Source organism: Oreochromis niloticus, linkage group LG23, assembly GCF_001858045.2.
Source record: "Oreochromis niloticus isolate F11D_XX linkage group LG23, O_niloticus_UMD_NMBU, whole genome shotgun sequence".
Taxonomy (NCBI): domain Eukaryota; kingdom Metazoa; phylum Chordata; class Actinopteri; order Cichliformes; family Cichlidae; genus Oreochromis; species Oreochromis niloticus.
The window spans coordinates 3,676,353-3,702,008 of record NC_031986.2 but is presented as its reverse complement, the minus strand read 5'-3'; the positions used below and the strand labels follow the sequence as shown (position 1 = coordinate 3,702,008).

The 25,656-nt window shown below is 42.1% G+C and overlaps 2 protein-coding genes across 3 annotated transcripts in view; one reads left to right on the top strand and one right to left on the bottom strand.

Moving 5' to 3' along the window:
* The window catches only part of LOC109197015 (ATP-dependent DNA helicase PIF1), a 933,009-nt gene that overhangs the window by 376,390 nt on the left and 530,963 nt on the right, over positions 1 to 25,656 (top strand). The window lies entirely within an intron of this gene.
* Positions 13,821 to 14,717, bottom strand: LOC112843744 (uncharacterized; the record flags this gene model as incomplete). The annotated part of the gene is made up of 1 exon (XM_025902698.1): positions 13,821 to 14,717. A coding segment is annotated over one exon (897 nt), but the record flags the coding sequence as incomplete, so codon positions are not given.

The following is a 25,656-nucleotide window of genomic DNA, read 5'->3' as shown; positions in this document are numbered from 1 at the left end:
TCAGGCTGCTGTTTATAAGCCTTTGAATATAAGGTCCAATAGTGCCCCAAACTTCTTTAAAAAAGCGAGGGGGAAGGACATCACTGGGAGAGCCAGACTTGATTTGGGTGACAATTTTACCCAGTTTAGATAGGTCCTCCTCGGCTAGCAGAGCCAGCTTGTCCATGCCTAGCACACCGTCGCTGGGCACTTTGCAGGCCATCAGCTGAGAAACATTGCCATCATGGGCGGCTTTCTGAACTGTGTTGCTGCCTTCCACATGGCCGACCTCCTGATCTGTGCCATCGCGGCTGCTGGCCGCACGGCTGACCTTCTGCACCGCTCCATCGCTGCCGCTGGCTTTGCAGTTGGCCTCCTGAACTGTTTCCACACTGCCTTCCGCGTGGTCAGCCTCCGGAACTGCTTCATCTCTGTTTCTGGCCTCCGGGTTGGCCACCTGAACTTTCTGTTTGGTCTCTCAGGCTCCTGTTTTGTTGTGCTGAGGTCCTTCACTCATTACTTCACACATCAGCCATGGCAGGTTAAGCATATTAAAGAAAATTAAAGAAAATTCCGAAATTCTCTTAAATGCTAATCTGAAAGTGCTGCTGAGTCTGCACTTGGTCGACTTGCGTGTTTTATCAGACCAAACATATTGAGAGTTGCTGTTCCCTCTACATCATGATTATAGCTTTTCTTTCTAATGAAGGCATTATTAACAACTTTTGTGTGCTCCATCTTCTCTACATCAAACATGCTGGCCAATGTGCATAATAAGATGAAACTCATCTGGTTGAATCTTGAAACCTGGATACTCCGTAGCCGGTTACCAAGACTATGTGAAGTACCCTCTAATAAACCAGCTGTTCTCCACAGAACCAGCCAAGGTGTACTCTCAGTGGCAAGGGAACAATATGGGACCAGCATCACAAAGGCTGGAAATCGAGCAATACTGGAAGAGCATATGGCAGAAGGACGCAACCCATAATAGCAATGCTCATTGGCTATTGGAAACAAGAGCAGACAACAGCAACCTCCCTGAACAGGGTCCAGTAACCATCACGTGGCAAAATCCAAGAAAGGCTCTCCAATATGAAGAGTTGGACAGCACCAGGCCCTGACATGGTCCACGCTTAGTGACTGAAGAAGCTGACTGCACTCCACGAGCGTCTGGCAGCACAAATGAACTAGCTGCTAGTCAATGAGAGACACCCGGAATGACTAACCAGAGAGTTGTGATCCCTAAGGACCCCCAGCAGGGAGTTGTCCCATCCAGCTACCGGCCAATAACCTGCCTCAGCACCACGTGGAAGCTCCTGTCAGGCATCATAGCGGCTAAGATGAAAGGGCACATAGCTCAATACACAGAAAGGAATTGGCAAGAATACCAGTGGAGCAAAACACCAGCTACTGGTAGACAGAGCAGCCACCTGAGACTGCAAGACTAGGCTGACCAACCTGTGCACTGCCTGGATTGACTACAAGAAGGCCTGTGACTCAGTGCCCCACACCTGGATCCTGGAATGCCTAGAACTGTACATGATCAACAGGACCCTAAGAGCCTTCATCAGGAACTCAATGGGGATGTGGTGCACAACACTAGAGGCCAACTTCAAGCCCATAGCACAAGTCACCATAAAGTGCAGGATCTACCAAGGAGATGCGCTGTCCCCACTGCAGTTCTGCATAGGCCTCATTGACAAGACTGGCTACGGATAACAAATAGGGCAATTGTCAACCACCTGCTCTTCATGGATGACATCAAGCTGTATGCCAAGAGTGAACAAGACATCGATTCACTGATCCACACAACCTAGATATTCAGCAATGACATTGGAATGTTGTTCGGACTAGAGAAGTGTAGTCGGATGATAACAAAGGACAGCTCAAGGAAATCAAAGACAGTACCCAAATTCCCAAGTACCTGGGAACCTGGGAATAACAGGCAAATAGAAACCATGAAGAGACTGCTAGGAAAGCTGCAACCTGCAAAGGGTGAGGCAAGTCCTGAGCAGTCAGATGAATGGTAAGAACTAGATCCAGGCTATCAACACCTACACATTGCCCATGATCAGGTACCCTGCTGGGATAATAAGCTGGCCAAAGGAGGAGATAGAAGCCACTGACATCAAGACCAGGAAGCTCCTTACCATGCATGGAGGGCTTTACCCCAAGTCCAGCACCCTGAGGCTGTACGCTAAGCAGAAGGAAGGAGGCTGGGGACTGGTGAGTGTCAGCACCACAGTCAGGATGAGACAATAAACATCCACGAATACATCAGTAAGATGGCCCCAACTGACCGAGTGCTCAGTGAATACCTCAGGCAGCAGAAACCCAAGAAAGAGGAGGGAGACGAGGAACCATCATGGAAGGACAGGCCCCTGCACGGTATGTACCACCGGCAGATAGAGGAGGTGGCTGATATCCAGAAATCCTACCAGTGGCTGGACAAAGCTGGACTGAAAGACAGCACAGGAACAAGCTCTGAGCACAAGCTCCATAGAGGCTGGGGTCTATCACACCAGGCAAGACCCCAGGAGCAGGCTGTGTAAAGATGCCCCTGAGACAATCCAGCACATAACAGCAGGGTGCAAGATGCACGCCATAACCAAGTGGCCAGCATAGTATATAGAAACATCTGTGCCAAGTATGGCCTGGAAGTTCCGAAGTCAAAATGGGAGACGCCCCCAAGGGTGTTGGAGAATGACCGAGTTAAGATCCTGTGGGACTTCCAGATACAGACGGAAGAAATGGTGGTGGCTCACCAACCGGACATAGTGGTGGTAGACAAACAGAAGAAGATGGCTGTAGTGATCGATGTACCAATATACCAAATGACAGCAACATCAGGAAGAATGAACACCAGAAGCTTGAGAAGAATCAAGGCCTCAGAGAAGAGGTCGAGGAAACCTGGAGGGTGAAGGTAACAGTGAAGGATACACTGCCCACAGGGGCAAGAGGGGACTTATTTTTATAGGTGATGGTAATAAAAAACATAATGGAGGCTGCCAGCCTCCTGTTTGATTAACCTATGGTATAATTTTCTAAAATACTGCTTTGCCTTATTCTCAAGTAATCACATTCACAGGAATGTCAGAAAACCTGACCATATTATAGAGTTTTTGCTTGTGGTATGAAAGATTTCCTATATCTGCCTTTCTGACTGAGCTGAATCAGTCTGTCGGAAAAAATGCTCCACTCCCTGTCCAGTAAGTGGTGCAGAGGGTTGTCAGGAATATCAATGATGATATTTTTTTAAAAATAATCTCCTCTGCACAACAGCTCCAAATGCTTCAAATGTCCACTTTGAAGCTAATCACAGAGACAGCTTTCCTATTCGTTTTTTCCAGTCGTATCCTCTTTATATCACCAGCCCCAATGTTGCTCCTTGAGCTAACCACAGCAACATACACTTCACTTGCCACAAGTGAATGATAGAAAGTCTCCAACATTTTTCACGTGTTGAAGAATTTCAGCTCCCTTATGAAATAGAAGGTGTGCATCCACCTCATTTCAGTTCATCCAGTGGTTTTGGATGTGGATATTTCTCCACCATATCAGCATCATCTGCCAGGACAGACATACAATACAATACAATACAACACAATACAACTTTATTTATAGAGCACATTTAAAAACCAACGGTATACCAAAGTGCTTAACATAAAAGACAGGGAATCATCCACAATCATCCTTGGAGCAGAATATAACATAAAAGACATGAGTCGTGTAGCTGTCTGTCTCCTTCTGAAATAATTTAACATCTCTTGGTGACACTCAGAAGCAGAATTTTTTCTTTCAGGCTGCTTCATTATTGCTCTGCTTTATACCCATCTTTCTGCCTATCATCCATACATCCAACCACTCCAGAACCATCAGAGTAGGGTGGCAGGTGGCAACACTCAGAGTGTTACTGAAAGTGTGGAAGATGAAATTGAATGGAAACAGCATATGCCCTTGTGGAACTCCTGTTATGTGCATCATCAAGTTAGACATACATACAGCCAAAGCAGCCCAGGAGTGTTTTAAAGCAATACGGAATATTCTTGAATGGCCAACTCAGTCACATGATCATAATCTGTCCAAATGTTTATGATTCCACATTCAGTTTCTAAATGAATGTGGAAATCAGCACGGGGCAAACACTTTTTCACACCACTAGTCCTTTACTGAATCAGAACTCTGGAGTGATCCAGTGACCGCTGCAAAAGGGCAGCTGACAATCAGGGAAAGACCAGATGACAGCCTGGAAAGACTGCTGACAGGAGGGAATAGACCCTAATGGGGCTGGTGTGGGTTAGCGCCTCATACCAGCAGGAGCCAGCACTTTTAGCGTATTTGGGTACACCCAATATTGCTACGGAAATCTCAAAGGAGAAGATACCCCTAGGGTCCGCGAGAGCAGGGGCGGAAGAAGACCCTTTCCGGACGGATTTAATTGAAACGAACCACGGAACGGCTTCAACGATGAATTGATTAACCAGCATTGCAAATAATGGACCCATCAATGATGGTAGGAAAGAAGCTGCAGAACTGCATTTGTGGCTGGTCAAAACCAACAACTGATATGGGCCTTAAAATCCACCAAGGCAGGAAGAAGTGCCTCAGGGAGCTGAGAAAGGGGCCTCGCATTGACACATACTTTTTAAGAAGTAAGTCATATCAGTCAAGCGAAGCCCAGAGGCAGGAGAATCCCCACAGTCCTCTGGGTATCAGTACCCTGATTGAAGTTCGTTGTCATACAGACTCCCCCATAGTCTCCAGATTGAACCTCAGTCAAATCCAGCCAGTAGCAGCTCCCAGTCTAGAGCTTAGCCAGCCACACCCAATATTAGATTCTAGCTCAGGGCCCAGCCGTTTAATGTTAGCCCCTAGCTTGGAATCGAGCCACCAAATGCTAGCAACACATTGTGTATAGACATAAGCCAGCCACAATCAACACTACGTTCCAGTACAGAGCTCATCCAGAAACAGACGACAGAATCTTCCAACACTGAGTCTAGCCAACCACTTCCAGCAAGGGAAAGGAAGATGGAAGGTAGGAAAGATCAGATTCTGTGGCCTAGATCCAGTGAGAAAAGAGAGTGGGAAACCATTGACTCGGATCTGGCTCTTATACTAGATCAACAAAAGGGTTAAAGTCCAGGAGACAGCGGGAAATTGATAGATTAGTGAAAGAGAGAAGACAACTGAGGAAACAGTGGATGAGGACCAATGAGACAGAAATGGACTTACTGCCCTGCAGGAGGAAATAAAGCAACAACTTACTAAGCTGTGAAGAGCAGAACACCTCAGACAACAACGTAAGAGGAAAGAACGGACAAGGACCCTTTTCTACAGCAACCCATACAACTTTGTTAAGGGCCTTTTTGTCGAAGAGAAGAGCGGGTGCCTCCACATGGCCATAAAAGACCTGGAAGATCATCTGAGGAAAACTTACTCTGATGATCAGAGGCATGAGCCAGTTACCATTCCGAGTGATATGCCGCCTATCCAGGCACCTAAACACCAAACGGACATAAGACCACCTACATGGAGTGAAGTGGAGAAGGGAGTGAAGCAGGCAAGAGCAGCATCGGCCCCAGGACCTAATGGCATTTCATATAGGCTCTATATAAACACCCCAGAGGCTGGAAGATCAAGCTGTGCCCGGTGGAAGTGGGGTGCAGGGGCTTTGTTGCCAGTACAACAGCAAAACTGCTTAGAGAGATCGGGATCAGAGGACAGGCACAACAGCAGGCTATAAGAGAACTAGCTAACACTGCTGAGAGGACCAGTCACTGGCTATGGCTAAAAAGGGCTGACATCACTTGGGCAGCTAAGGCAGTCAGCTAACCACGATACACATGCCAAGGATTGACCGACTCGTGGTGGGCGTACCTCAACAGGGGTTGTCGAAAGGGTAAAGAATAACATTAGAAGTTTTGCTGGTTGACTGATGCAGCTGTCTCAGGGCATCCTGGGGACTGTGCAGTTAACCTCATGGTAGTAAAACTAAAAAGAAGAATGAAAAATGTTCCGCTCTTCTTCCCTTTTCTGGGAGGCAGTGGGGAGGTAGAGCGTACAGCCTGATCCGGCGGGGAGGTGTGGGAAGCCAGATCGGGCGCCCCCCTTCTGGCTCTCCTCTCTGCTCTCTCCTATCTTATCTTACTTACTTGTCTTACTCCTCTCTGTCACATTTTCTGTCCCTTTGAAGGAATGAGGCTCCATAAATGTTAAAGAGGTAAGTACTTCTCAGTTGCAGTGAATAGATAGAATAAACTGTAGAAAACTAAACAGAATAAAGAAGAAATAACAATTTAACATAAACCAGTGACACACTCCGGGGCCTGATCAACCCTGGCAGGGCCTCCTTGGATGAGGGTGTCTAGTGATAATGGCTGAAACACCCGATGAATCCAAGGTCCACTACTGACGATGTGTCCCAAATTTTAGTAATTTAGATCAGATCTCTAATCCCTAAACCTAACCAAGGAAAAATGGCAGGTTAGCTTGGGTAAAAGAACGAAAGTTGAGGCACATAACGATGTGTACTGCTGGTAAAGTTTCTGGGCTGCTTTTCCTCATAACAGCCATCACTCAAGATTTTCTCAATTAAAAGCAATGCATTATCCGGGATTGTGACATCTAGTCCTTTACTGAATCATGATAAATGCAGGAGATGCACAGGCACATTCGAAATATCTTCATAATGTAGGTGCCTCCACAATCATCCTTGGAGCAGTACTGGCCCAAGAAGACCCTGGAGAAGAAACAGTCCTATACCTAAGCCGGAAGCTCCTGCCATGGGAAACCAAATACTCAACTGTGGAGAAGGAGGCCTTGGCCATCAATTCAATTCAATTCAATTCAATTCAATTTTATTTATATAGCGCCAAATGACAACAACAGTCACCTCAAGGCGCTTTATATTGTACAGTAGATCGTACAATAATAGATACAGAGAAAAACCCAACAATCATATGACCCCCTATGAGCAAGCACTTTGGCGACAGTGGGAAGTTGCGTCGTTAACGTCTGCTCACCCTCATTTGGGCCTGTGTGGTTTGTTTCAGGTTCAGTTTCCGGACCTTGTCCTGTTTTTTGACTTTGCCTCCAATAAAGCAGTGGACTTTGAATTCTGCCTCCACAAGTCTGCATATTGGGTCCTTTATCCTGCCTGCCCGCAAACAGCCTTGAAAGTAGCACTGGAGAAACTCAGATATTATTTACTTTGGACGGAAATTTAAGCTGGAAACTGACCACTGAGTGCTCACCTGGATCAATTTAATGAAGGACCACAACAGCCAGCTGACATGATGCAGTTGCTATGACGATTGTACCTCTCACTACCGCCCTTCACATTCACCATCCGACACCGACCAGGCAAGCTCAATGTAGTGGCTTGCCTGGTTGGAATGCAAGCCACTAAATTACTTGCCTTCTGACAACCTGGAGGTGCCTTCACATCTCCAGATACATTGTCACTTACCTTAAAAGCCGAGCGTGCACTTGCCCTGCGGTTGCCGATTAAAAGAGCAGCTGGGCAAGCTGAAGGTACAGTGTTTCGGGGTTCAAATTGGAGATTATGTATCGGAATTTCAGGAGCAGGACCACACCTCCAAACACACTCCTTCCGGCTGTCATCTATATAGGTTACCCCAGTTCTGCAAGCTGATCATTCTCATTTACTTGCCTCACCCTCCCTCCCTCCTTGTTCTCTATTTTTCAACTTCTTCGCTTCTATTTGGGGATCTGCCAGGTCCAGGAGCCATCGCCAGTCCCCTTCGAGGCCTTGCCCAAACAACAGCTCAATTCATGTCAAAGCATTCACTTTTACCTATTAAAATGCTGTCAAACCTCAAATGAGGACGTGGGCCCAGCTAGTGAATAGTGGGTTTGCACGCGTTTGGGAGGGGGTTCCATGTGAACGCCATTATTTTTTGTTTGGGTTTTTCCCTTATTGCGAGACACTGTAAGTTGCCTGAAAGTGCTCATAAATACATATATGATTATCATGGAAAAGATGGCTAGAAATAAGCAGAGAAAAATGTTGTTTTGTGAAGACTGGTAGGGTAAACAAGTGACCAGAGTGATATAAACAGAGAAATTCATCAGAGTGACCAGACAATCTGCAGCTGTGCCTTCTCCTGGGCCTTGTCGTCCAGGGACTTCCTGGCGTCGGCCAGCTCCTCATCCTACAGCCTCTGCAAGCTGCTCATGTCCTCCTCCTTCTACTCAAGCTTCAGCAGAAGGTAGGAGCACTTGCTCTCCTGCACCCACTGGATGTAGTTGGCGACGCGGTTGTTGAGGCCCTGGAGCTCGTTCTTCTCCTGCAGTCAGGACAGGTGGGACAGGCTGGTGCTAGAGGCGGACAGGCCGGCCACCGCACTGGTGTCGCTGGCCAGCGTGGAGGTGGCCTTGGGGGTGGACATGGATGAGGCCGTAATGGAGGTGCTCATCCTGACCTAGGTGCTCCGTCTCACCCTGTGAGTCACTGCTTTTGCTCTCCTGATCTTGGACTTGGATTTAGCCTTCTTCCCACCCACAGCATGCATGCATCCATGTCATTCATGTACAGAATGAACAGAAGGGTGAGAGGCGGCAATCCCGGGGAGATCCAGTAGAAGAGGAGAGCACATCAGACAGTACACTGTTCACCTTCACGCATTGTGACCTATTAGTCAGAAAGTCTAGTACCCCGCTGATCACACTGGTTACACGCTGTCAGTGAGTGTTGTGAGGCTGATATAAACCAAAGGCTTCATAACCAAACCCTCGTCAGCCGACTGCACTGACATGCAGATTTTCACAAGTCACTGTGTGTGTGTGTGTGTGTGTGTGTGTGTGTGTGTGTGTGTGTGTGTGTGTGTGTGTGTGAGAGAGAGAGTAAGAGAGAGAGAGAAGAAAGAGTTTGTTAAAAAAGAAAACATATTTGACATCAGCCTCACTGGGATGCGGTGTTTACTTCTCTGCCTCGGTCTCTTACAGTTGCCTTTGACCACAACTCTGTGTATCCTGACAAACCAGAAGAGAGACAGAGACAGTGGACGAGCAGGCAAAAACAGAGAAGTGAAGAAAGAGAATGCAACCCACAGACCACAAAATGGTTGTGGCATCAGTTACAGTGCATCTGGAAAATATTCACAGCACTTCACTTGTTCCACAGTTTGTCATGTTACAGCCTTAATCCAAAATTAATTTTTCACCTTAAAATTCTACACACAGTACGCCATAATGAAGTGAAAAAACCTTTGCTTGAACTTCTTGCAATTTTTTTCAAAATAAAAAACAAAATTAGACATGTCAGTAAGTACTTACAACCATTGCTATGACAATCAAAACTGAGCTCAGGTAGATCCTGTTTCCATTAATCATCAATCTGTAAAACTTCCTGCTGTCCTGCTGTGGTAACCTCAGGTGATTGGACATAATTTGGAAAGACACACGTGTGTACAAGGTCTCATTGATGACACATGATGTTCAAGGAATTGTCTTTCTTGGTCTGTAGGCTATTCAACGGTGTGTTATATTAAATAGAAAAATGATAGTAATAAGAACTGTTCTCCCTTTAATTTTGAAATTATACATTCATAAATACAATCAAACTTTGCAAGGCATGGGCTCATCCGAGCCTATAATAACTCGGATGGAGAGGTGAGTTGTTTTCAAACATTAATTAAAAACAAGAACATGAAATTATTTCTTAACCCTTAAAAAGGAGCTTTAGAAATATTAGTAAAATACTTAAACAATACTGTAAAACATCATGGAAATCACAAGTTGTGTATCTTTTTTCAGTTTGGCATTTGTGTCTTTTAATTTTGCAACATCATCCCAGCTAATAGGATAGCACAAGTAATGTCCATCTGTACAGACAATTGAAAATGTAACATTTTCAGCAGTTTTTAAGAATTTTTTTTCCTTTAGCACTAAAATCAAAATGAATCATTTGTCCCATGACAGTTGGCATAGGTTCTACCCTCCTACAACCATGAATTAAATAAGCAGTTTCAAAAATTGATGTGAAATAAATCTTTCTCGTTATCATTTGGACACTCAAAAGTATTAAGACTGTAAGACTGACAAGTTTGAAATCATGCATTTTATGTTGGGCTTTTACAAACGGGCCATTCGATCCTTATATCCTGGCAATAAGTCGGACCGTTTCTGGTGGGTGATGGACTCTGCCAGGCCTTCCCTTTGTCACTGATTCTGTTCATAATCTTTATGGACAGAATTTCTAGGCATAGCCAAGTGGCAGAAGGCTTTCACCTGGGTGGTCTCAGAATCTCACCTATGGTCACAAGCTGTGGGTAGTGACCGGAAGAACAAGATCGCGGATACAAGCAGCAGAAATGAGCTTCCTCCAAAGGGTGGCTAGCCTCTCCCTTAGAGATAGGGTGAGAAGTTCAGCCATTTGGGAGGGGCTCAGAGCCGCTGCTCCTCCACATCAAAAGGAGCCAGCTGAGGTGGTTTGGGCATCTGATAAGGATGCCTCCTGGGTGAGGTATTCTGGGCATGTCCCACTGGGAGGAGACAAGCTGGAGGAGGTGGCTGGGGAGAGGGAGGTCTGGGCTTCTCTGCTTAGGCTGCTGCCCCTGCGACCTTGCCCTGGATAAGCGGAAGAAGATGGATGGATGGATGGTGTGAGTAAAAGAAAACATAATTATAATATAAGGTGCTTAAATTTGCTTGAGGGGATCCAGCTGTAGATCAGAGCAATAGGTAAAGGATTTGTGAATGTGTGTTCGAGTTTGGTTTAGCTATAGGCCTGAGAGTGTGTGTAATTGTGTAGAGGGAGAGGAATTTATTGACACTGGGGGTCTGCCTGTCATAAAAGGAGACAGGAAGCTACAGTTGGGGGATGCTAGGACTGTATGGAACAGATAGGAAAGAGAGGAGACGTCTGTTACCCTTGTCCCTGAATGTAATAAAAGCTCATAACTATCAAAATTTAGAAGTAGGCTTGCAGGAGACTCTCCACATGCTTAGCGGTAAAAGTAAGACAACAGGAGGCCAGTGGATGCAGAGTGGGGGTCTCACTGCTTGTAATCTGTTAACTGTGTTTTGTATGTTTTGTAGAGGAATTTGGTGTAGCTTGGGTGAGGGGAGATGGACTTTTATGACTGGCAGGAAGTCACATATACAGAGACGATGGGGTCGCTTCTATAAAACTGGTAGAAACAAACAAAGAGGTTGAGATTTGCAGAGGGACACCGGCCCTGTACGTCTCCCCTTCTAGAAGGTGCATGCGTAACTAAAGATGAATAAAGGTTTTGTGAAATGACTACTGAGTCCATTGTCGTCTCTGGAGGCCTGAGGAATAAAAAGAACCGGGGTGAAATTGCTTTAGGTAACAATGGATGGATGGAAACCAAGTATTACTACTATACTCACTGGCCACTTCATTTGGTATACCTTGCAAGTGGTGGACTGAACCCCTTTTTTCCTGCAGAACTGTAGCACAGATTTAACAAGGTGCTGGAAACTCCTCAGAGATTTTTATGCCATGTTGACATGATAGCATTATACAGTTGGTGCAATGCTTGGTCAATGCCATTTGAATAGAGTGAACTCATTGTCATACTTAAAACCAGTCTGCAATGATTTAAGATTTGAAATTTGGCATCAGCTTCTCTTGCTGGAAACATCCAAACAAACAAGGTATTTTCATAGAGTGACTACTGGTCACTGGATAGCCTCTCATTTTGTTGGACCATTCTCTGTAAACTCTAGAGGTGGTTGTGTTGGAAAATTACAGTAAATCTGAACAATCATGCCACATTCAGAATCAATTAAATGACCTTTCTTCCCCTTTTTGATCCTGCTTTGAACTTGTCTCTGTGCCTAAACACAAAATAAACAAGTTATTTCCATATGATTGGCTGAATAGATTGTAGTTTCAGCACTCACACCTAATGAATTTACTAGTGTAGTTGTGCACACAATGATTCCAGGATTTTAATAATTCATGCAATAATATTTGATAGTTTTTTTCCCACACATGACATTGAAGTGAATCTCTATGTATGACTGTCACACAAAACCACAAATTTGACAACGTTAATTTGATCAGTGTGTTTAACAATTTAAACAACTTGCAGACCATATCATATTCCCTCTGTGATATCCATGTACTTAATTATTGATAAATCAATTCATCCTAAATTATTAATTGTGTTATGTCAAAAAGGTCAGTAGTGGCTCTCTTTCACTGACAAACTGACCTGTTTGTCTAAAAAGTGAAAGTGATATTTTCAGTTCAATTCAATTTTATTTATATAGCTCCAAATCACAACAACAATTGCTTCAAGGTGCTTTACATTGTAAGATAGACCCTTCAATAATACAAAGAAAACAGAGAAAAACCCAACAATCATATGACCCCCTGTGAGCAAGCACTTTGGTGACAGTGGGAAGGAAAAACTCCCTGTTAACAGGAAGAAACCTCCAGCACAATTCCTAGGCCGCATCCTTTGAGCGGCTGTGAAATTGGACGGTCTAGCCTTCAGATTTGCGTCACCGCTGTCTCGGTGGAGTTTAATAAACTCGGCCGTCTGCTCCTTGCTATCTAAATTATAACAGGACACTGGCGTAAACTCTCGACTCTCACACTTCTGTTTAATCAGTTTTCTGTTTGACGTTTATTCAGCTGTGTAAAAACTATAACTTTAATCTCAGCCAAACTGGTTTACTCAGGAACAAAGAAATCACTGAAAAAAACCAAACAGTAACATTTTTAAGTTGTCTAAGTGACTTATATATCATGTTCAACCTGAGTAGCAAAAGACTGCGGGGTTTGAAAACGATGTGTGGGGAGTTTGCTGTTCTTGCCAGCTTGTAATGAAAACCTGCTAGAAATAAGAAGGCAAAGTCTGTCAGTTTGAATTTTCACATTTTTATACATTAGATTAAACTGTATCAACCTCATCATAATAATAATAATAAGGTATTTTTTTTAAATTAGTTTTGTCAACTTACTTACAGTTTATTTTGTTATTGTTGTTATTATTATTAAAATACTAGCTGAGAAATGTTTGTTATTAAGCGGCTTTGGTTGGCATAGGCAATCCATCCACTACAACAAGAGAAGACTGATATCTGTGCGGGACAAGGGCGCTGTGATTGAATAAATATATTACAGATCCAGTCTGTGTGCTACATTTCTAAATATTTTTGTAGTATGCTATTTCAAGCCTTTTGTTTAGAGAGCAAAGCAATGCTGAGCAACAACAGCTTCTGCTACTGAAAGGAAATGACATCACCCTACCTGCTCTTTGATTAACAAAATAAAATAACCAAACTGATATACTGAGGACAAAAATATTTGAGGTTTACTGAAACTGTAATTCACACATCGTGTCAGTTAATGTTTTAATATACTACAGTCATTTAAATAAAATATTTCAATTCAATTCAATTCAATTTTATTTATATAGCGCCAAATCACAACAAAAGTCGCCTCAAGGCGCTTTATATTGTACAGTAGATAGCACAATAATAAATACAGAGAAAAACCCAACAATCATATGACCCCCTATGAGCAAGCACTTTGGCGACAGTGGGAAGGAAAAACTCCCTTTTAACAGGAAGAAACCTCCGGCAGAACCAGGCTCAGGGAGGGGCGGCCATCTGCTGCGACCGGTTGGGGTGAAAGAAGGAAAACAGGATGAAAGACATGCTGTGGAAGAGAGACAGAGATTAATAACAGATATGATTCGATGCAGAGAGGTCTATTAGCACATAGTGAGTGAGAAAGGTGACTGGAAGGGAAAAACTCAATGCATCATGGGAATCCCCGGCAGCCTACGTCTATTGCAGCATAACTAAGGGAGGATTCAGGGTCACCTGGTCCAGCCCTAACTATATGCTTTAGCAAAAAGGAAAGTTTTAAGCCTAATCTTGAAAGTAGAGATAGTGTCTGTCTCCCGAATCCAAACTGGAAGTTGGTTCCACAGAAGAGGGGCCTGAAAACTGAAGGCTCTGCCTCCCATTCTACTTTTAAATACTCTAGGAACAACAAGTAGGCCTGCAGTGCAAGAGCGAAGTGCTCTAATAGGGTGATATGGTACTACAAGGTCATTAAGATAAGATGGGGCCTGATTATTTAAGACCTTGTATGTGAGGAGCAGGATTTTGAAATCAATTCTGGATTTAACAGGAAGCCAATGAAGGGAAGCCAAAACAGGAGAAATATGCTCTCTCTTTCTAGTCCCTGTCAGGACTCTTGCTGCAGCATTTTGGATTAGCTGAAGGCTTCTCAGCGAGTTTTTAGGACTTCCTGATAATAGTGAATTACAGTAGTCCAGCCTGGAAGTAATAAATGCATGAACTAGTTTTTCAGCATCACTCTGAGACAGGATATTTCTAATTTTAGAGATGTTGCGCAAATGGAAGAAAGCAGTCTTACATATTTGTTTAATATGTGCATTGAAGGACATGTCCTGGTCAAAAATGACTCCAAGGTTTCTCACAGTGTTACTGGAGGCCAAGGTAATGCCATCCAGAGTAAGAATCTGCTTAGATACCATATTTCTAAGATTTTCAGGGCCGAGTACAATAACCTCAGTTTTATCTGAATTAAGAAGCAGAAAGTTAGCGGCCATCCAGGTCTTTATGTCTTTAAGACATTCCTGCAGTTTAACTAATTGGTGTGTGTTACCTGGCTTCATGGATAGATAGAGCTGCGTGTCATCTGCATAGCAGTGAAAATTTATGCTATGTCTTCTAATGATGTTGCCTAGGGGAAGCATGTATAATGTAAATAGAATTGGTCCTAGCACTGAACCCTGTGGAACACCATAATTGACCTTAGTGTCTGAAGAGGACTCTCCATTTACATGTACAAACTGGAGTCTATTAGATAGATATGATACAAACCACTGCAGTGCAGTACCTGTAATACCTACAGCATGTTCTAATCGCTCTAATAGGATATTATGGTCAACAGTATCGAACGCAGCACTGAGGTCTAGCAGGACAAGCACAGAGATGAGTCCACTGTCAGAGGCCATAAGAAGATCATTTGTAACCTTCACTAAAGCTGTTTCTGTGCTGTGATGAGCTCTGAAACCTGACTGAAACTCTTCAAATAAGCCATTCCTCTGCAGATGATCTGTTAGCTGTTTGACAACTACTCTTTCAAGGATTTTTGATATGAAAGGAAGGTTGGAGATTGGCCTATAATTAGCTAAGACAGCTGGGTCTAGAGATGGCTTTTTAAGTAAAGGTTTAACTACAGCCACCTTGAAGGCCTGTGGTACATAGCCGATTATTAGAGATAGGTTGATCATATTTAAGATCGAAGAATTAATTAATGGCAGGACTTCTTTGAGCAGTTTTGTAGGAATGGGGTCTAAAAGACACGTTGATGGTTTGGAGGAATTAATTATTGAAGTTAACTCAGAAAGATCAATTGGAGAAAAAGAGTCTAACTTAACATCGATGGTACTAAGAGTAGCTGTAGATAATATTACATCTGTGGGATGATTATTGGTAATTTTTTCTCTAATGATAAAAATTTTATTAGTGAAGAAGTTCATGAAGTCATTACTAGTTAACGTTAAAGGGATTGTTGGCTCAGTAGAGCTCTGACTGTTTGTCAGCCTGGCTACAGTGCTGAAGAGAAACCTGGGGTTGTTCTTATTTTCTTCAATCAGTGACGAATAGTAAGATGTTCTGGCTTTGCGGAGGGCTTTCTTATAAAGCAGCAAACTATTTCTCCAGGCTAAATGATGATCCTCTAAATTTGTGACACGCCATTTCCTCTCCAGCTTACGAGTTATCTGCTTTAGGCTACGTGTTTGAGAATTATACCACGGAGTCAGGGACTTTGGATTTGAGGCCTTAGTTTTCACAGGAGCTACAGTATCCAGAGTCGTACGTAGTGAGGAGGTAAAATTATTTGTGTGTTTGTGTTTTAATATGGTAACATCCAGTTATCCATCAATCCTTTTGTGCTTGTGCAGTTCAGCATGATAACACAACGCCTCAATAAATAACATTTTAGCTGTGAAACCGTATGCCATAAAAAACCAGGAAGTTCCTGCTATGCAGTTTATTTCTATGCACTTGATATATACACACGTAAAAATGAACACACCTTTTTTGAATTAAAGTAGATATAGTCAGTAGAACATTTCTTGTTATACATTAGCAGCACGCTTATAATACATTTTAAATGGTAAATGGCCTGTATTTATATAGCGCTTTAACAGTCCCTAAGGACCCCAAAGGGCTTTACACATCCAGTCATCCACCCATTCACACACACATTCACACACTGGTGAACTTTAGCTGTTGTTGTGATAATAATTCTGCTTTATGGTGCATTATTTAAAGTGAAACAATATTAACGTACTGAAAGAGGTGATGTTTTAACACAATATTCCTATAAATACAAAATCTGTTAAAACACGCAACTGTTGATTTTTGTATTATTTTTATGGAATACAGTTGACTACAAAAAGACTAATAAAACAAGTTTTATTGATGAGCAAATTCCTTACTTCCCAAAAATGTCCCTGAACTTCCTCTGTGGTCTTTCTCTTTTCCTTCTCCATAGAAGCTCCAGTTTCAGCATACTTTATCCATTATATTCACTATCCTTCTTATGCATATTTTCTGCAGCAAATTGCTTACGCAGTACTTAAGCACCCTGAAATGTGCCGCATACTTATGATGTCCTGTAAGATGGGGAAGTTTGTTTTAACAGAAATAAGAATTAAATTAAATTTTGTAGTTAAAATTAATAATGTTGAAAATCATCTTTAGCTTTAACATGATCACAAAGTTGTGTACTCAAAACTTGTGCATGTGAGTTTAGACTTTTACTCTGTATCGCTCAGATTTTACGACACCTCGTCATATCTCTCTTAATGTCTCTGCTCAGTCCTCGGTCATAAAGATTAACATGCTTGTCTTCAGTTTCCACAGCTGTGTCTAAAGTGCATAGGTTACATCTGCCGACTTATCAAGATCTGAAGAGATGCCCATACTCATTCCTCTCTGATACCAGCATGAAAAGCACCCGGCAGAGTCAAGGTGAGTAAGACAATAATCTCCTTTCTCATTATTAAGTTTGAATGATTTTCTTTTAGCACTGACAACGACACATTATGAAACAACACCAAAATTTTGGGGAAAAAAGTGTTTTTCACAAGATGGATTAAATCCAGAGTTTCTCCTGACATACATTACACTCATGGCTCGGGTCACAGTTACATGATATGTTTTTCTGAAGAGAGGAGGGATTGGTGTGTGATTTTGTCAGGTTTGAGCTGCTGGTGTTTGAACTTTAAAGTGTTTATCAGACACACACACACACACACACACACACACACACACACACACACACACACACATAATGTGAGAAGCTAAAAGGGTGGTGTGTTTTGCTGTGTGGAGATGTTCTGTTAGGTGTTAATGTAGTTAACATGATCTTAATCCAATAACATGTAGATACTGCTAAAAGGCTTGCTGCTAGCTCATACACACTGGTGCAGTTAACAGAGCCCTGTCTGAAACATTGGATACAGACATACTGAGTGCTGAAGAGGAGGAAAAGTACACTGATACATTTCACTTTGTTTTCATTGATTCTTTTGGGGAAAAGAATTCAGATATTTTTTAGTCCAAACATTTAAACAGACACCTTGATGTAAGCAGTCCAACATGTGACTATCAGTCATTATTTCATGTTCGACACTATTTTAAGCAAAAATGAATGACTATCCAGGCGATGGTCAGCACACAAGATGACTTTTCACATCCCTTTCTCTTCATTCTAGCCGACTCTTTCTGTCTTTCCCTGCTGTTAGTTTTCGTCTCCTCATGTCTCTTTGTCTTGGGGCGATCGTGGCTCAAGAGTTGGCAGTTCGCCTTGTAATCAGAAGGTTGCCGGTTTGAGCCCCGGCTCCAACAGTCTCGGTCGTTGTGTCCTTGGGCAAGACACTTCACCCGTTGCCTACTGGTGGTGGTCAGAGGGCCCGGTGGCGCCAGTGTCCGGCAGCCTCGCCTCTGTCAGTGCGCCCCAGGGTGGCTGTGGCTACAACGTAGCCGCCATCACCAGTGTGTGAATGGGTGGATGACTGAATGTAGTGTAAAGCACTTTGGGGTCCTTAGGGACTAAGTACAGCTCTATATAAATACAGGCCATTTAACATTCTTGTCTTTTTTCATCCCTCACATCTTCTACTTCTACCTTATTTTCTGGTTTATTTCTTTTTTATTTATTCATCCTTTTACTGCCACTTATCATCACATCCACCTCTGCTGCTCATTTCTTCATCGGCTTGTCTTTACCTTTGCTCCCGTGCCTTCCATCTATCTATATCTGTCTTCAGGCATTATCTGTCCATTTAAAGCAGGAGGCAATTAGGCCGTCTCATTAATAATACATAGTAAAGCTGGTTAATTATTTACTTTAATTGCTGATTTAAGTTTCCTTTTCTTGGCAGAATAACACACACACACACAAAGAGGTTACTGACTCTGAAAGGTGACAGAAGGATTGAGTTTCTCCAACTCTCCTTCTCCCTTTTTTTCATCCCTTTGCGTGAACATGCACAGACTGCGATTCTGCAGTGATAGATGTTGAAGCATGGTCCTCAGGTCAATACAGTCGGGTGTAAATGAAAATAGCGCAGCAACTTGTAAAAACTGGTGCCTCTGTGTTTCTGTGATTGCAGCAGAATAAAGAGGTTACTAATGAGCTAATGTTTACTGGATTACTGATTCCTGCACTTTCATCATCTACACTGATTCACTCCTCCCTGCAAGGTAAAGGACAGGACTGATACAATGACACTGTTCTTAAGGAATATGAAGCTGCAGGTGGCAGATTTTAGCTAACCCTAATACAATGACAGGGACGATGCCAGCATAGCATAGCTACTCAAAGGCAGTGACGACTGCTGCTGATGAGTGATGTTTGTATGGATTAACCAAGCCAGATATCATTGAGAAAGATTCAGACCTAGGCAAGCTGAGCACACATGTGATTGGTCAGGAAAAAGGGAACTAACTAAAAACTAAACTAAGATTTTACATTAAAGCCTGATTTATCTTTCTTCATCAGTACTTTGGTGTACCTTTGGTTTTAAATGTGCTATATAAATAAAGTTGAATTGTATCAGTCATGTAATCTGTTCCTTTCCTTTGATGTGTGTATCAGTCTAATTGTGCTTATCTGAAAACCTTTGGACTTGAGATTACCTTTCAGACAGGACGTGCAGGAGTGTTTATCAGTCACACATCGGACATTGATGATGAAACTTCATCATCTCATTCTGCTTTTTCCTCCTGTGTGTCATATTTGGTCTCTCAACTCTTTGTGTCTCTCTCTAAGTAAAAAAAAAAGCTTTCCTCACCTCTCCATGTGTTTTTGTGCAGGGCAGTGTCCCCATGAAGAAGCTGCTTGGACTTCATTAGACTGTACTGTATGGTGACGTCCTGCTGTCAGTAACAAGGATTCATCCTGTTGTGCTGCAGACTCACAGGAAATCACTGTTACTGGAGGCATGCTTCACACCAGCTTTCACAAACATTGCACAAATTCATACTGAACCCATAAATTGCAAAGAACATGCTGGATGTAGCGAAAATGATACAAATTAAACCTCATAGATACAATGTGACATTCAATGTTTTTTTCTTTTGATTTGTCAGGAGCAGTGTTGGTCAAGTTACTTGAAAACAGTAATTAGTAAGTAATTACTGATTACGTCTCCAAAAAAGTAATCATGCTACTTTACCGATTACTTATTTTCAAAAGTAATTAGTTACTTAGTTACTTTTAAAAAACATGATACACAACCTGAATAGACCTTTCAGCCCAATTCTGTTTTTTCTGCATAATCATCATTTAAAATGTAATCAAATGAAAAAGTCTCTTTTTAAAACTTGTTTTATTCGTTCCACCATACTGCCCAATATTTAAACCTATTGTCTGCATTTTCCAGCATATAAAATAAAATCATGTTTTACAAGTAAAACACAGCAAAAAATAAATAAAATCAAAGATTCAGCAGCATTGAGTCCTGTCGCTCTTAAATCTGTTGTCACCTGTTTAGCAGGAGTTGGGCGGGTGGAGGTTTGCTGCGGCGGGCATGTAGTGGGGGGGATCAGCTGTATCCATTTAGTAGATTAGCTTGAAATAGACGAATGAAGAACTTTTTACCAGAAGTAGTTATCCCTCAGCATCCCTCCCATACCATCCACTGATGGTATGGAAGAGAAAATGAGAGCATTTTGCTCTGAATACACAGAATACTCTATGGACACTGGCTGGGGCTGCTTAGCAGGGGTTGCAGACTCATCCAATGACTTGGCTGATCAGCAAGAAAGAGGAGTGGGAGGGTGGACAAGTTGGGCCCTGGAACAGACCTGGGTGCAGAGACAGGATGGGCCCTGGCTCAGCAATAAGAACTGTTTCTGGGGTCAGCTCAGGATCACAGTATACAGAAATAGTCTTTGACTGAGCTGGCAGAGAAATACAAGCAGTGTCTGAAGGAGTCGGCTTAGAAATGTGAAAAACTAAGTCTGCTGGCTCAGAATCAAAAGTCACAGACTTTACAACAGCTGGCTTTGCAACAAAACAATCATAGACCGGCTCGGAAACATCAGACAATATTTTATTACTGGCTGACTCATAAACACCAGTTGATATTTCAGAAACACAAAACTTTTTATTACTGAAACAAAGCACACAGTTTCCATATCGGCACAATGGAACTAGGAACAATAGTCTCTGTTTTCATTTTTTTAGGCTCAGCGTGAGCATGAAGGGAAAGTCGATTTCACTCACTGTTGAGGTGGGATCCACAGACACAGCATCAGTAGACGCAAGCGAAAATACAGGCTGAAGCTGGGACTGTACAGGACACGCAGCGTCGAAGTGCCAGGACAGTGCAGGGTACAGGTGGAAATCTAAATCACAAGGAAACGAAGAAAAAACTGAAGCTATATAACACTAGCAGAAAGACCCAGGACCACGACAGTGTACTGAGTCTGTCTTAGCGCCACTGCTCTTTACTTTGCTTATTTTGTGGGAATATTTCAAATGAATGGCCAGAAGTTAAATATTATTAAATACATCAGAGCTTGAAGCTAATTTTGATATGTTAAATTATGAACTTACCTGGTGATTTGTTTGAATGTGAGTAATAACCAAGGCACAAATTTCAGCTTTAACAAATCTGATAAAAGCTTTTTATTAAAGAGTATCCAGTGAACTGTGGTGACCTAAAGCTCGTCTTACAGGTTCATTCAGGTCATTCGATTCTTTGTCTTACAGTAAAGAATCTAAAAAACTAATTTTGGATGGTCACATTTATTTTTTGGTGGATGATAAATGAACCAGTTCTTGTACTGCATTTTCTCTAATATTCACTTGCACCTCACACTCACACTGCAGTGCATCCAACAGATGCAGCCATGGATTCAGTAGGTTGCCCAAGAACACTTTAACATGCAGCCTGGAGGAGGCAGCTTTTGGTAGATGGCCCACTGTAACACTCTAACAACCCAGCAAGTTTGAAGCAAATTATGTAGCACAAAACGACACAGTCGTGGACGCTGATCGTGCCGTAGAAGGTCATTATTATTTTTCTTTAGTTGAACTGATGCGTTCTGTAGCTTTTTGTCAGGTAGTTAAACTTTTGTGTGTCCTGGGGAGTGATGTGAGAACTTTGTGTGTGTGTGTGTGTGTGGGGGGGGGGGGGGGGGGCGTTAAAGTAATTACATTTCCATGAGCGTGTACAGTCTCCTATCAGAGGCTCTGTGTGTTCTGCCACTGTAAGCTTACACACACACACACACCTCTTGATGCGCACACACCGTTTCCCTCCTAAGCTACTGTGGTTGTGTTTCATCCAGTGAGTTTGTAAACAGGGCCTGGTGTGCATGTTTGTATGGGTGGCCATTTATCTGCCCAACATGTTTTCCGTTCTAGGCTGTTCAGTGTAACCCAGGGGAACCTGTGAGTAAACACACACAAATACACACATGCAGGCATGCATATATTTTTAAGCAAAGCTATATACTGACAAAAGTTATGCATAGATATACATAGTTTTAAGATATGTACACAAACAAAAGGACAACTCTCTCTCTCTCAAACACACACACACATGCACTCATTGGCCCCATGAGGCCTTCCGTTAGCTCTCACTTAGACATTTGGTCATGACACAATGGAGGAAACGCGGCCCAGCGGAACCAACAATGGGCAAACACAAACAAATAACAGCAGTGAGATGCCAAAACAACAGCAGGAGAGCTGAGGAGGAGGAACTGAGCGCTCACATTGGTTTATCTGAACAACAAAAAGACTCAAGTGAGTCTGGACTTGACAACCTTAAAAAGCTTTTGCATGAATTGTAGTTTATGCAGAAAAAAAAATAGATGTACAGTAAGCCGAATATTAGGAGACAAATTTTGAATTCTGCATCGACAAATCTCGTCTGACAGACAATTAAAGAGGATAACAAACGCACCACGAAGAGCCGGACCCGTGGAACCATTATTCAAATGGTGAGCTCAGGCTAAACGAAGGAAACATGTTTCTAGCATCCAAAACAGCAGTGCTATTTCTGTAATGAGCATTCAGACCTTTTCTGTGGGACTCCTTCCTCAAACCACCTGATCAACAAACTCTGCCGTGAAAAAAAGGAAACTTTGGAGCGGCTCCATCCACCGCAGTAGAGCTACAGAAGTAACTTTAGTTTAAATAAGCAGAAGAACTGTTAACTTAGTCCGATGTCATGTTTAAATGAAATAGCTGCTGAAGGCTGACAGCAACAATCCCACTTTCTATGAAAGTGGAATAATATAATATATTGTGTTAATTAAGTTACATTAATATTTAAAAATATAACAATCGAAATAAGTGTTCTGAACCACTGACCTGAGAGTTGTTAGGTTGGGCACTGAATTATTATTAATATTAATTACTATCTACACCATCATAACGCCTGTCTTCAGCAGATTTGAAATCATCATTGACCTCAAATGATTTTCATCCAAGTATTAAAAACACTCCTTATTTAAAATCATGTTAGTTTGTCCACTTTCTTTCCCCCCAAAACTGGGTGTTATGTATATTTAGAAAAATAAATAAAATAAATATGCAGAAATAAATAATAAAAATAGCCTAAAAATGTAACTGAGAAATCAGTGATGGCCAAGAGCTCCTGCAACCCCTCACAGCTGCAGTTAAAGTTTAAAACATTTCTAAAATGGAAACCAACGAGCAGTTCATTGTTTTTCTCTTTTTAATATTTTTTATTGCTCATTAATAAGACAAAAGTATCTCTTATCTGACTACTCAATTAATCAATGGAATCATTGATCACTAAAGATTAGATTACTAAAATAACTGAAGGCGCCAGCCCTACATTCTTGCCTTGGTTAACAAATAACCTGTCACGGTTTTGGGTCATTTTGACCCAGCATTTTGAGTTCTTATGATGTTGTTTAATTGTGCATTATGGATTGTATTCTGATTCTCTTGTTGTGCTTTGTTGATTATTATTATAATTATGTTTCAGTTTATTCTGGTTTAGGGTTTAGTTCTTAGGTTTTGTTCTTGTGCCCTCGTGTTTACTGTCGGTTTAGTTCAGTGTCAAGTCTGCGTCTTTGTGTTATTGTTTCTTGTTTCCTGTCTTATTGTGAAGGTCTGTGTCACATGTGAGTGTATTCAGTTTTGCTTCTCCTGTCTCGTCTTGTCAATTACTTCCAGCTGTGTTCCCCACCTGTGTGTAATCTCCCTGTGTTCCTCTGTGTGTATTTAAGTCGTGTCTACTCGTGTGCTGGTTGCTGGTCTGTCTGTCTATCCACCCTGCTGTCCACCTCGTTATGCCTCTGCTCACCTGCCGTCATGTTTGTGTTCATGTTTGATAGTTTAGTTTCTTCCAGTTTAGGTTATCTTTAGTTCCGTTCTGCCATTTTCACTTTGTGCTTTATTTTCCAATAAACCTCCTTCGCACCTCCACGAATGCCTGCGCTTGGATCCTCCTTTTTTTTCTCCACACGGCTCATCCCATTTGCCATCACATAACCGTGTAGAGCTAAATAGTCTAAGCCCACGATAAGGAGACAGAGGGGGCAAACTGCTGGTCACACTCAAAAAGACAAAAGCCAGATTTTGACAAAAAAAAGCCTACACAGTTCAAGAAAAACATTTGGGGCAGAGAAAGACAAATTTAAAATTGTACCAGAAGTAGAGGGAAAGAGCCATCTGTCAAACATCATGGAGACAAGGTCATGTTACAGTTTTTCTGAATTGCTAAAACACATTTCCTAAAATCTCATCTCTTTGTGTCAAAACACTAAACACAAAGTGTAAAATTCAAGCTACACTCACATAACCTTTAACTTGTCTTGCAAAACCAAACATTTGACCCAAAACTATTTTAACTTTACTCAAAATCAACCACTAGTGCCAGAAGCCACACAAAACCAGCCAATGTGCAAACGCAACTTAGCAACGATTACACACTACAGAAATAAATACAAAACACTGTGAGGTAGCTGGAAAATAATATTTATGTATTCATTCATTTATTCTTGTACGCACATTTTAACAAAAAAAGAACTGCAGTAAAAAAAAGGTTATATATACATTAAAAAAGTATATATTTGTACAGCATATTCAGATAAATGCAATCGATCATAACTTTTATTATTAATAATTTATTCTGCCTCAGCATCATGCCTCTGTGCTGGGTCAGGCCACAGGACTTCATCCACATCACATGTTATGGTCTCCCATGTATGGGAGGAATGCCATTGGTCAGCGTGCCATTGTTGAAGTCCCTGGCATGCGTGGTTGGAATATCATAAAGTGTGTTCAGCATTTTCCAACCATAGTGTCATTCATCACCATGCTACCCTTGTCCCTTACAACACTGCCCATCTGATCACATTCCTGGACATCCTACACAACACACTTATTCCACCAGATCAAATAGATAGCCCAGAACAGCTCAGGTATGTTGTCATTTGGGACAACGTAAGTTTCCACCAGGCTGCTCTGGTTCGTGACTGGTTCACTGCCCACCCACACTTTTTAGTTGTTTATATCCCTCCATATTCTCCATTCCTCAATCTTATTGAGGGACTTTTTTCTGCCTGGAGATGGAAAGTGTATCACCGAAATCCTTCCATAGCCTCTCCAAGCTATGGAAGATGCATGTGGAGATATAGCAGTTGATGCTATTCATGGGTGGATTCGCAATGCTAAGCGATATTTGCCCTGCTGATTGGCCCAGGAAAACATTGCTTGTGATGTGGATGTGGTGCTGTGGCCAGATAGTATCAGAAGAAAGGATGCAGCATAATTGGTTTTTTGGTTTTTTGGTTTTGTTTTGACTGTAACTGTATTGAGCGAATTCTTCTGTTGTCTGTATATGTAGATCACGGTATGTCGAACTTCGTGTTGGTTGGGATGAACACTGTGTACATTGTTTTTGTGGGAAAAATACAGTAAATTATATTTGGTATCACATATTTGTGTATTTTGTGTACAAACATTCTGAAATCTTTTACAATGCACTTATGTAGGCCTATGTACTGTCTTTGGTAAGTGTAACACTGAACAAAAAAAGGCTTACAGTAAGTCATTATGATGACTGGAGAAGAAGTGGTCATAATGTTTTACATTACAGTTTTTCTCAAATGCTAAAACACAAACGC